Source organism: Vigna unguiculata, chromosome 5 (genome assembly GCF_037176805.1).
Source record: "Vigna unguiculata cultivar grain cowpea cultivar isolate G323 ecotype 2 chromosome 5, ASM3717680v1, whole genome shotgun sequence".
Taxonomy (NCBI): Eukaryota; Viridiplantae; Streptophyta; class Magnoliopsida; order Fabales; family Fabaceae; genus Vigna; species Vigna unguiculata.
In genome coordinates, this window is record NC_140796.1 from 8205792 (window position 1) to 8219081 (window position 13290).

Genomic DNA, 13290 nt, shown 5'->3' on the forward strand with positions numbered 1-13290 from the left:
TCAAAACTGGAAGTCGATTTCTGTAAGCCAATCAATATTCGAAGTCGACTTTTGTAAGCCAATCAATACCGAAAGTGAAGTTCCTTAAGAGAAAAACACCAGAAGCAAACTTCCGCAAGGGAAAAAACACATTTAAAACCATTACTGGAAGTTGACTTCATAAGGTTAGTATACGCACTGCATGTCAAGTTCCGATGAAGCAAATGACAGATGTGGACAACATTCCACAATCTTTAATACATGTTTCCCTTATATGCATCACTGATTATACTATTTTCAAAAGACGCCTTGATTTCATTATGTTGGAGAATGATGGCGTTATGATTTGCATCCCAACACGAGTATAAGTCTCTCATACTGCTTCCCAAAACTTTCTTCAAGCTCTAGTGGGCAGACTCAACCCTGTTAGAATTAATATAAACAATATCATAAGTGTCCTAAATGACTAATCTAATCTAAATGACAAAATAACTAATCTAAATGACAAAGAAACATACATGTTTGATGTTGTGTCCTAAATGCATTACTCGACTTGTCCATGCCTTTATAAAAGATTTTTTTGTATAGAATTATCCAACTTCAATTGACATATTCATATAATAAAGGCCATGAAATACAAACATGACGAAGGTGCTCAACACAATCAGTGAAGGTCGACTCATCTTCACAATACATTACATTTTCCCATGCTTCCATCACAACATCACATGTATCAATAGAATTGACTAACATTTTGTACTTTGCTTTGACATTTTTCTGAATGTGGAGTCGACGGAGGAAATGATAACAATCATGAAATACAATGGCAATAACATTCATCAAAGCAAGATTTTTGTCGCTCACAATTACTTGTGGACCACCCTTAGATGTCATGAATAATCTTTTAAGTCTTTCCAAAGCCCAAATGAAATTAGATTGTCGTTCACTAGATATGAATGCAAACCCAACAAAGAAAGTCAACCCTAACTATCTTAAGTAATGGCGATCAATATTTGTTGGTTTTGTAGGTGGTATCCATCAAGAATACAATATTAAATGCATTAAACAATTTCACCAAATTGGGTGTCCAAAATAAATCACTAACCACCTCAGATTCGTCTTGACATCTACTTTAGTGGATGTTATTGTCACATTCTAACTGCATCATCAAATGGTGTAATTTAGTTCTTGAACCTCTCACCGATCGTTTATAAGTGTATATTGTATTATATATTTGCTTTATCGTTGTGACATTACACTAATTATTTTCTTTGAGAGTGAGCTGAATATTTGCAGGTTTGACTTGACTCTTAGACATATCAACAAGTAAGGAATGCTCATAAGATTTTAACCTCCCAGCAAATAGTTGACCAACTAAAGTCTGAGACAAATCATGGTTATGATATCCGCATATTACCTTCAACATCCAACCATCTTCATTACTAATTCGTTTGTCTCTTAGTTTAAATGGACAATCACATTTTCTTGTGCCATAAATACTAGGCTGAACATTATATTTGTACTTCCTCTCCTTACCACCTCTTTCACGGCCTAACACTACATACGTTTTTCTCCCAAGTTGACCAGTACTTTTGTCAGATCTTATAGTGACAACAACAAAACCAAGATCAAATATTACCCCTGGAACCCACTGAATCAACTCATTTCGTGTGGGAAATATCTGCTTAGTCGTAAAATTACTTTTATAGTCTCCCTCACATATCTCATTTATAAAAGAAGAGAAATTTTAAATGAAACTCGAATTTACTTGTGATTCCATGAAAGTTAAAGGGAGATCATCCATCCTAGATAACTTTCACTACCTATAACCTAACATCAATATTCAATATTAGTTTTTTCAATTATAAAAATTATAAAAAGAAAATAAAAATATTCATGCAACAATAAAATAAATATAAAACATAAATAAATAGTAAACCGTAAAATAAATATTAATTAAAAAAAATTGAAGGACAACAATTTCAAAATCATGTCAACATTCGGAGGTCTTAATTAATCGAAAGTGGACTTTTGGAAACAACAGAATTCCACTTCTGTAAGCAAATCCACCAACATTTGAAAACATATTAAACCGAAATTCGACATTTGGTTAACTGCATTTTCGAATGTCCACTTCCGAAAGAGTGCGAATATGGACAAATCACTTATGGAAGAGTTAAATACTCGAAGTTATCATCCGATTAATTACATTTTCGAATGTCACTTCCGAAAGAGTCCATATTTATACAGATCACTTATGAGAGTTAAATACCCAAAATCGACATTCGATATAGGATAGTTCCGGATGTCAACTTCCGGAAGTGTGAAGATTTGTTTTCTTGTTTTTCATAAGTTCACTTCCTTATATGGTTTTTGTTTTTCAAAAATCACTTCCGTGAATGGGACAAACCACAAGTCGACATCCGATAGATTTGTAAATCGGATGATGACCTCCTAAGAAGGTTAAAAACCCATCATCTTAGATTTTTGTTACATTCTAATATATTATCGCCTCAAATATATACTCATCACACGAAATAAATCTAACATCGGAACGAAACAAATGCATACCTTTTTGGTCAAATAAAATGAATAAAGGTTTAAATAGTAAAATAGGAAGAAACTGACCGGACAATACACGACCAGACTGATGAACTGGAATGAAAATCCTCTCCCAAAACAACATGATAACAAGAAGAAAAGACTTTAAACTTCTTTGGATGAAAGTGAAATGCAAAAGGTAATTTGGCGATGCATCGCATAAGTCCCATAGGAAATACCATCACTTCATAATTACTTAATTATTACTTTTACATAATCCATTTTTTAATTTTAATTTAATTTTTGAAGAACTTAAATAGAACAATAGAAAATTTTGGAGGTGCAGAAATATTGGGGTGCAGTAAGTAAACTCCTTTAAAGGGTCTTCAGAGCAGGTAAAACAAAAATCTTAAAGAGTCCATTGTTAACTAGAAAAGGGTCTTGCTTCCTGCACCCTATCACATTTCTAACCTCATCAAAAGAACCTACCAGAAAATATTTTCCGTAATTCCCTTTAGAAAAAGAGGTGATTTCAGATATCGTTGATCCACTTATCAAGAGTTTGCTAAGCCAGCTTCTTCCTACTTCTCCATAACCTTCCCTTAACACCCTCCTATTAAAAGGATATATTTTTGTCCTTTTCAGAGTGTGTAATGCAAAAATCAAAATTAACTTTTAGAATGTGTAGAAATAATTATTTTTTTTAAATATGTTTTGAATTGCATAATTCAAAAGTCAAAAATCATTTTTAGATTGTGTAATTTGAAAATAAAAAAGGATTTCCACAAATTAAAGAAAGTTAAGAAAAAAATTAGTTTTTAAACTGTACAATTCAAAAGTTATTTGATTTACATATTACACCATTCAAAAGTTATTTTTGGTTTTTAGATTGTTGAATTCAAAAGTTATTCTAAGAAAAAAAAACCTTTAAATTACACAATTTGGTGGTATTTTTAATTTCTAAATTGCAAAAACTTAACTGTGACTTTCAGATTATACCATCTATAAAGAACAAAACTATAATTTTTTGAATATAATGACGCAGAGGAAAACTTTATGGAGGTGCAGGAAGAAACTGATGAGTGCTAAATAAATTTACTTAAAGGTGAAAGGATTTGTTTGAAAAACAAAATTAAAGGATCATACGTATTTAAAGTAATTGTTTTATTTTATTTTATTTTATTTACTAAAAGGATAACATAAATTTTGATAAGCATTATATTACACAAGTTGACTTTTGGTAAAGTTCATAAAATAAAATTTTAATTTAAACTATTAATTAATATAATACTGGGTATGAATTATACGGATTAGCGTATAATATAATATTTTATTTACAGATAATAAAAACTTTAATTTCTTTTAATTCTAATTTATCTTTCCTCTGAACATTAAAATTATAGTTTTTAAAACAGAAATAATATTTTCTAAAACTGATAGTCTAGATTAAATATCTGTTGATCCAAAACCAAGAATTAATAAAAAAACGTTTCTGTTACCATTTAATCATCAATCATTATACTATACTAAATTCGTTAAAATCTATTTTTCCATTCAGAGAAATGAAATCTTCATTTAAATTGTTTTATCTCTTCTCTTATTAAATAACATAATATAATAAAGAAAAACAATCATATGTTATTAATATTCCAGTTGCACAAAACTGTTAATTTATAGTAAAAAGTAATTAATCAACTCTTCCAACAAGATGCCTCGTAAATCAGTGCACATGTTACGTCACCTCATCAACTAAAGAAAATGTGTTTGGGTCAAAATGTCAATTAATGAACACAATGCAACTAAGCAAGTTTATTTAAATTAAAAAAAAAAAATTGAATAGAATTTTCAAATGTATTTAAAAATTAGTTAGAATTTATTGATTTAAGTTACTTTTTTAGGATAGATGAATAAAATAACTACATAAAGACAAAATATGTTTATTTTATTAAAAAATTAAAATAAAAACAAATAATTAGTTCAAAATATTTAAAAAACTATTGAAAATGACGAATCATATTTCTAATAAAGTTAATAAAATATTAGTCGCTAAGAAATTGTTTAACACATGTTAAAAGAAATTTTACACACCAAATATTTATTACTTTTTGAATTCGCCGTCCATGGCCAACACATTTTACAAATCTTACCTATTTTATTATTCTGGAAATGATGTTGACAAAGTCAACTTTGAATACTTGAATATTTGATTATAGATAAACTTATGCTTAATAATTAATTTAATATTTAAATTTTTGTATATTCTTCAATTAAATATATTTAATTTCAATTAAATATATCCTTTTAATTTTTTCAATCAATTATAGCATGTTTATCATACGAAAAAAAATTATATCACAATATTAGTTACTATCATAAATTTAAAACGTAGTTATGTATTTATTGTTAACTTTAATTATAGTATAATTTATACAGTCAAAACAATTTATTTATTGTAAATAAAAATCCTATAAAGTAATCGTTTATTAAATACACATTGCATCTTGAGTTTATTACTGACTAGTAATAATAGAAGAATTTAAAATAAAATTCAAGCAAGTAATTAAAAACTAAAAAAAGTAGATATAGATCACCTTCGATAATAGCAACAATAATAATTAATTAAGCAAATAAATTGTCTTATAATATTTGTCTGTTGGTTGTTTTGTTTTTATCTCCTACGGCGATGAATCCTATTACAGTTGAACTTAACTGACACGTCTCCCCATTATTTCGACACCTTCAAGATTTCGATGCTTTTCTCTTCTCACGCATCACTCTGCTGACCCAGAACGCCATAAACCTTCATCGAACTCAAAAGCTTCTTTTTTTCTGCCTCACTTCTCATTTTCCTCATCTGGGTCTTTCACCTTTGATCACGCTCTGCATTAATTGGACTTTGAATTTCAGTTTTTCCTGTTCATCCTGATCTTCTTCCTTTTCTTGTGCGGGAAGAAGAAGGAGAAGAAGAAGGAGAAGATGGGCACAAAACTGAGTCTTTTGTTGTGTGTTTGGGTTTTGCTGTTGGGGTGTACTGTGGGTAGGTTTGTGGTGGAGAAGAACAGTTTGAGAGTGACTGCACCCACATCTTTGAAGGGGACATATGAATGTGCAATTGGAAATTTTGGGGTTCCCAAGTATGGAGGAACATTGGTTGGCTCTGTGCTATACCCAAAGGTGAATCAGAAGGGGTGCCTCAACTTCACTGATGTCAATTTTCAGTCCAAGCCAGGAGGGTTCCCCACTTTTCTACTTGTGGATCGTGGAGGTGAAATTCTCGTTGGTCCTTTTAATTTATTCTTTACTTTGTGAATATCACATAAAGGAACCAAAAAGGAAAATGGCATATGATTGTGGTAACTTTTTGAATATGTTGTGTAGATCAGAATTGCTTTGTTTGTTTTTTTGTTTCTTATGGCATGAGATGGAAAGTTGGGTTAATTGTTCATAGCCCTTTTCTAGTTAGTTGGTAACATTGCTGTTTACTTAGTAGTTCGTAAGTTTACCCTGAGTTGCTCCAAAAGACGTTAAAGATGTTGCATTCAATGCTCATGTCAATAATAGTGTATTTGATTTCTATTCTTAATTAAAAACGGTTTTTAGTTTTTGGATGAGAAGTTGATTGCTGAGTAACACCAAATAATTGTAGAAAACAGATTCTAAAACTGAAAAATATGAAGGAAATTAAACAGGCCCTAAGTTTTACGCTTTCTATTTTGTCTTGGTTGTAATGATGGAGTAGCGATAAAGTATCTAGTGTCGTAGAACCATTACAAAAGAAACAAAAAAAAAGACATTTTTTCTGGTATGATACCTATTTTATCTCTAGAGTGTAAGTCACTTCGGTGATATCCATGCGTAGGTTGCTAGGAACACAAAAATGGTTCAAGCGTTTAAATTTTTTCTCTGGTCATTTTGGTAGATTGCTACTTCACTTTGAAGGCATGGAATGCACAGAATGGTGGAGCAGCAGCTATTCTTGTAGCTGATGACAAGGCAGAAACATTGATCACTATGGACACTCCCGAAGAAGGGAAAGGTACAGATGATGATTACGTGGAAAACATTAGTATTCCGTCTGTTCTTATCAGCAAATCCTTGGGGGACAGCATCAAAAAAGCTCTCTCTGATGGGGAAATGGTTAACATGAATCTTGATTGGACAGAAGCTCTTCCACATCCTGATGATAGAGTTGAGTATGAGTTATGGACAAATAGCAACGACGAGTGTGGACAAAAGTGTGACAGTCTAATTAATTTTCTGAAGGACTTTAAGGGGGTAGCTCAGCTGCTTGAGCAGAAAGGGTTCACTCAGTTTACCCCTCGCTATATAACTTGGTTTTGTCCTGAAGCATTTCTCTTAAGCAAACAGTGCAAGTCTCAATGCATAAACAATGGAAGGTACTGTGCTCCAGATCCGGAGCAAGATTTCAGTAGTGGGTATGATGGCAAAAATGTTGTTGTTCAAAACTTACGCCAAGCTTGCTTCTATAAAGTGGCAAATGAAAGTGGAAAGCCTTGGCAGTGGTGGGACTATGTTACCGATTTTTCAATTCGTTGCCCCATGAAAGAGAAGAAGTACACAGAAGAATGCTCAGATCAAGTTATTAAATCTCTTGGTATGTTGGGCAGTTCATGTTTCTCTGCATACTCTACTCAACTGTCTTTTTTTTCTGTTTGGTGTTTGATTTTGAATGTGTTGCCAAAATTTGCTCAAGATGAAAAATCATATGATGCTTTCAATTTCAAACAATATTTTCTTTTAATTTTGTGGTTTCAATTTTGTTCTGTTAATAATTTAGTATTCAGGGGCATTGCCTTGCTTTGTATGGAGGCATTTGTTCGAAGGCATATTATTACAAACGAAAGATGCCATTTTTCAGAAAAAATTGTGTGAAAATGATGCCTGGGTAAATTCAAAATACGTTTAATTAAAATTAATATTTCTGGAGATATTTTTCAAAAGTCAAATGATAAGAGAAAAAAGATAGAGAAAATGAAAATTATTAGTTGGGTTATAAAAGAACATCTCATAGTAACATGAGGAAGGAACATACCCACCCCTCACCATAGGCATGAAGATTAAGAACAAGATAGTATTCTAACTTCCCTCAGGACTTGTTTTTGTGATTGTATCAAACATGGGAATGTCACATTCCCTACTTTTCTTTGCCAGGCATAACTTTACAAAACATCAAATAAACACATTCTGAAATGTTGAAGCTATAGTGTATAGGACGAACAAACCCAAATATGCATCTGCGCTAATAGCAGTATCACTGTCATCATTCCAAACCCAACTAAAGAATCATATACCTAATCAAAGCTTCTTTTTCAATTTTTTTTTTATTTTTATTTTTAGTGTAAACTAAACTAACTTTTCTTTTGTTATTTCTTTTGAAAGAGGTTTATGTACTCATTCTAATGAAGATATTTTTGCCTCCCTTCCAATCTATTTACTTTACAGGTGCTGATCTGAAGAAGATTAAGGACTGTGTTGGTGATCCCCATGCAGATGTTGAAAATCCTGTTCTTAAGGCTGAGCAGGATGCACAGGTTAGCTTTCTAAAATGAAAAAATTTCCTTATGTTATTGTTGTTTCCTTTCATTTAGGCCATGAAGTTGTTTTATGATTGTACTGTAATATGTTCTAACTTTGATTGCAGATTGGCAAAGGCACTCGTGGTGATGTGACTATACTGCCTACTCTTGTTATAAACAACAGACAGTATAGAGGTCCGATGAAGCTTTTTCAGATTTCTTGACTTCTATTTCCTGCATTATATTATATTTTATAACGTATTTTTAACTGCTTTTAGGTAAGTTGTCTAAACCCGCTGTTCTCAAGGCACTCTGTGCAGGCTACCTAGAAACCACTGAACCATCGGTTTGCTTAACTCCAGGTCCTTTTTTCCTTACCTTTTTGTTTTTAATTTCTATTTTCCTCCTTGAACCTTCTCCCCTCCCCCATTTCTGCAGAAGAAATCATTGTGACATCAACTATGATGTATTGATATTTCACTGTGTCATGTATCCTATGCTTTTGGATATTCACCTGGTACTTTTCAATGAAACATCTAATTTATAAAGTACTAATACTTGTGCGATGATCGTAATTTATAATTTTTTGTTTGGACAATAGTTAATGCATGTTATTCTAATTTGGATTCACACCATAACAATCACATATTTATCACATTTTTAAAAAAGAATTATATATTTTTCAATATGCATATATCATGTAACATATCCTATTATTTTCAAATTAAACATATCTCTAAACATATAGTTGTATCAGATATGCATCATATCCGAAACATGTATCCTATTCGTATATGAGGACATCAGGAACTCCTTTTCGCTTCTATAGTTGCTTGCTTTTATACATAACAACTGCTTCCAATGATTTTAATTGTTTGTTGCCTTTAATCTATCACCAAACAGTGTCTCTATCTGGTAGCTTTAAAGTTGGTGAATAAAATTTATTCTTTCCTTTTTTTCTTATTTTGATGTTTCCGTTTTTCAATTTTGATTAAAGACATTATGTAGATTTTGATCCAGATAAAATCGTTGGTGTACTGGTAGCTGACTCTTTAAAACCCAATCTTATTCAAATGCTAATGCTTTTACTGATTACTGTTTGCAGAAATGGAAACAAATGAGTGTTTGGTAAACAATGGTGGTTGTTGGAAAGAAAAATCCTCTAACATTACTGCTTGCCGGGTATTTAGTTGGCTGAACCTTGTCGTGCACATTTTATGGTTTTTACTTCATGTGGGCTCTGTTTCTTTTTGTTTTAACCATCTACTTATTGTTTTCCAATTATAGGACACTTTCCGAGGAAGAGTATGTGAATGCCCTGTTGTACAAAATGTGAAATTTGTTGGAGATGGATATACTCACTGTGAAGGTAAAATAGTTCTTGAATTCAGATAAAGGGCTTCATTCCCCACTCTACACATTTTAAAATCTATTTATTCAATAAACAAGCCAAACAGAACACACATTATCATCATGCCACTAAATTGGTGTTTATTTTTACCTCCTTTTGCTCCATTTACACTCTTGATCTCTATCAACTATTGTCATTCTACCTTGTTTATGAGTCAGGGCGGTTGGGAAGCTTGCACTTATGCTAATTTCAATATTTTTATGCGCTTCATTCTCTTGGGAATTTGAATTTCTTAATTTCTTAACAGCATCTGGAACCTTGAGCTGTGACTTCAACAATGGTGGTTGTTGGAAGGGATCTCAAGGTGGCAGGGCTTATACCGCTTGTCTGGTAAGTTGTCTCAGTGATCCTGTTGTGCATGTTTTTGGTTAGAAGTGGCAGGTGTAAAACTGATATGACAGATACTGTTTGTCATTTGTTTCTTTATTAATAATGCAGGATGACTACAAAAAAGGTTGTACATGTCCTCCTGGGTTCAAAGGTGATGGAGTCCAGTCATGTGAAGGTATTTGTTGCCCTAAATTTTGTGGCTTTGTAGTATTTTGAAAATGATAAGAGAGTGGTTCCTCTTGTTGGAACAGTGCAGAGTGAATGGTTTTGGTTTACATTTCTGCAGTTGTTAGTAATCATGCTATTAGCTTTTCTTCATTTATGCTTCTGATTATGTTGCAGATATTGATGAGTGCCAAGAGAAAACAGCCTGCCAATGCCCAAGTTGCAAATGCAAAAACACCTGGGGAAGTTATGAGTGCAAATGTGGTAGTGGTTTGTTCTATTCACGAGAAAATGACACATGTCTAGGTGAGGCTTGTTTAGTTTTTCTATCTTTTTCTTGACCACTTTCAAAATTTCCTTTGCTGAATGGTTTGTTTTTGTATAAGCATTTAAACATAGATGTCTTTTTGTGATGAACATGATTTCTTAACTTCATCATAAATGCAGGTGCATATTCTGCTTCAGGGGTGAGCATCTGGATGATTATCCTCATCGTGGTTGTTGCTGCTTCTGGAGGTTATGCATTTTACAAGTACAGAATTCAGGTATGATTATTGCAAGTTCTGGTGTTTCTGGCTCTGGTTTTCATTTACTTATTCATCCTAGAATTCATTGTTGATGTTTTTGTTGAAATAAATTATGTGCAGAGATATATGGATTCAGAAATACGGGCAATTATGGCACAATACATGCCTTTGGATAATCAACCTGAGGAATCTAATCAAGTTCATCACAATATCTAGATGGAGATAGGTGATCTTAATCAGCATGCTCAGCTTATACTGCAATCTCTTCCTCCCACAATATCCTTTGTTATTATTTAGCTTTGTAAATTCCAAACTAATGTGGTCGTGCCATTAAAATTTGTGCTTTTCTTTTCCTGTTTCGGCTCTTTCAAGTTGCACCTAATTCTGTTTTTCTTGGCATGGAAGGGTGGGTATAAAGTATGCTTTTTAGTTTCTTACAAGCTCTTTATAATGAACTATAAATTTTCTTCAAAACTATACTCTGTTTAGTGAGTTCACACAACTATGTCTTTGACAGAACTTCGCGATTCAACATGATTAGTTCCTGTCACAGTCCCAATTCAAATTTTCCCCCATAGATAAAAATAAATAAAATTCATAAAAATACAATAGTGCAACATGACTCAGTATTGGAGAAATGGAAAAAGAAAAAGTCCTACATAACCATCTCGTCCAACATTAAATGTCATTATTTGATACACTTTTCATCATGAATGTATAGTTATCACTGTTATGAACTTGTGGATTTTCACATATGTAATATGATAGAAAAAATAGTATCGGATGATGAAAACATTATTGAATGATAAAGACAAGAATGAATTTGGATTCTTTACTGGTTTTTTTGTATTGTTCTTCTATTGTGCTTTTATAATATATTGATTACCATTCATTTTAACATTTTAAAATATATTAAAAAGATATTTAAAGTATTAATATATTGTATTTTTAATACTCAGCGGATAATAATATTCAAAAATTCAGTAAATAATCTAGATTTGACAATAATTGTCAAAAGTGGAAACGTTAGACATGTCATAAACTTTTATGATATATTAAATACCGATGGATTTGATTAAATAGGATAAAAGAAAAGTAAGATATCACAATAAGTAGATAAAATATCCAATAAAAAATATTATATTATAATGATTCAAATTAAAATAATTTATCATATCAGGCAAATCTTATCACAATAAAACGATCATATTAGACTATTTTTTATAAAAGGACATTCAAATAATTTGTTACTATTAAATTGATACTGGCACACAAATTAGCATAATTAGGGCTAAGGAAAAAATGAACCTAAGTATAAGATATCCAAATATCTTTAATGACATGGTTCATCCCAACACTCATGTACAACTATTTTTTTTTTTTCATTATTTTTAATTGGAACATTGGAGCTTTTGCAGGAATTAATAAGAGTATCTTTATCAATGTTAGATTTTGCTTTAAAACTATTTGATTTTAAACATAGGGTTTAACATGCTCTAAGACTTTTAGGCAGAAGATATAACACAACGCAACTCCATCTTGAGAATTGAGGATTAAATTTTGAAAACATCAGAGTAGATATAAATTGTTAGAATAGACGACCTCGAATATTGAAGAGATGTTAGTTGATTAATAATTTTTCTGATTAAAAATCAAATTATAAGTGAATCAAAAACATTAATTATTATTAGTAACTCGAGATTAGGTAAAATGTTAATACTTTATATAGAAAAAAAAAAAAAACTAAAAGTTCTTCATCTCACATATCCATAACATTTTCACCCCGCACATCACGGCTTCAATAAGTAACACAAGTCTATTTAAGAATTTCCATTCTCTAAATTATACATTGAATTCAAGATGTTATTACAACCATAGATGGAAGTTTAGTAACAGATTAAACAAATGCGATAATTTGAATGATACTTCATTTAAATCAATAGCAAATTTTGCAATGTTTATAATTGACTACTTATTAATATCCAATTAATTTCATTATATACTCACAACATATTTATAAGTAGGTCTGTTCAACAAATTTTTATTAATAAATGACTCACCTACTATTGAATTGAATGAACAAATGATAATCAACCGGTGCTTCATGGAAGAAAAATTTACTTAAACGCTCAGCTTCGTTTTTCACTTTCATATATTATTTTCATGTTACAAATTTTTAATTTTTCTTCGTTTAATTATACAATCAGAAAGTTATGAAAATAAAAAATAATTTTTAAATTATACAAAAAACTACTTATATTTTCTTTCAAATTACACAATTAGAAAATCAATGGTACATGGAGGAAGAAACTTGCTACTAAACCGTGGCACTGAGCACTGAGATCAAAGAGTGCACAAGTCCTGGCAATTATATTATTTTTTTTACTAATGTAAACAATTTAACAATAGTCATGTCTTCAGAAGACTTAAAATGGTCTCAGTTACATATTTAGTTCTCCAATTCACTACTAATGTGATATAGCATCAGTATTTTAGACATGTTATCCCTTATAAACATACTGACAATTTTATTTATTATTAACAATATCTGTATATCAAAAACTATTCTCTTCTAAAAAGATACTTCTAATAGAACTGTTATTACTCGCTTATGGAAAATTAAACTCCTTAACTTTTTAAAAAGAGTAAAGCTTTCTGTTTCGAAAATAGGAAAACTCCAAAAAGAAAAAAAAAAATAGGACAAAAATTTGGAAGTATTATTCAGCCGTTTAAAGCAAATTAAGTCAGCTAAAAACAACCAAAACAAAAAATGAACCTAAATGGCCTCAATCCAAACACA

At 31.1% G+C, this 13290-nt stretch overlaps 1 protein-coding gene across 1 annotated transcript; it reads left to right on the top strand.

Annotated features, from left to right (window-relative positions):
* Window positions 1-5217: 5217 nt before the first annotated feature.
* Window positions 5218-10930, top strand: LOC114185226 (vacuolar-sorting receptor 1-like). The gene is made up of 12 exons (XM_028072837.2): window positions 5218-5785; window positions 6440-7135; window positions 7984-8072; window positions 8183-8252; window positions 8336-8419; window positions 9163-9239; window positions 9345-9426; window positions 9716-9798; window positions 9907-9973; window positions 10141-10269; window positions 10411-10508; window positions 10611-10930. Exons 1-12 carry the CDS (start codon window positions 5497-5499, stop codon window positions 10704-10706), a joined length of 1860 nt encoding a protein of 619 aa, XP_027928638.1. The 5' UTR covers window positions 5218-5496; the 3' UTR covers window positions 10707-10930.
* Window positions 10931-13290: the final 2360 nt, after the last annotated feature.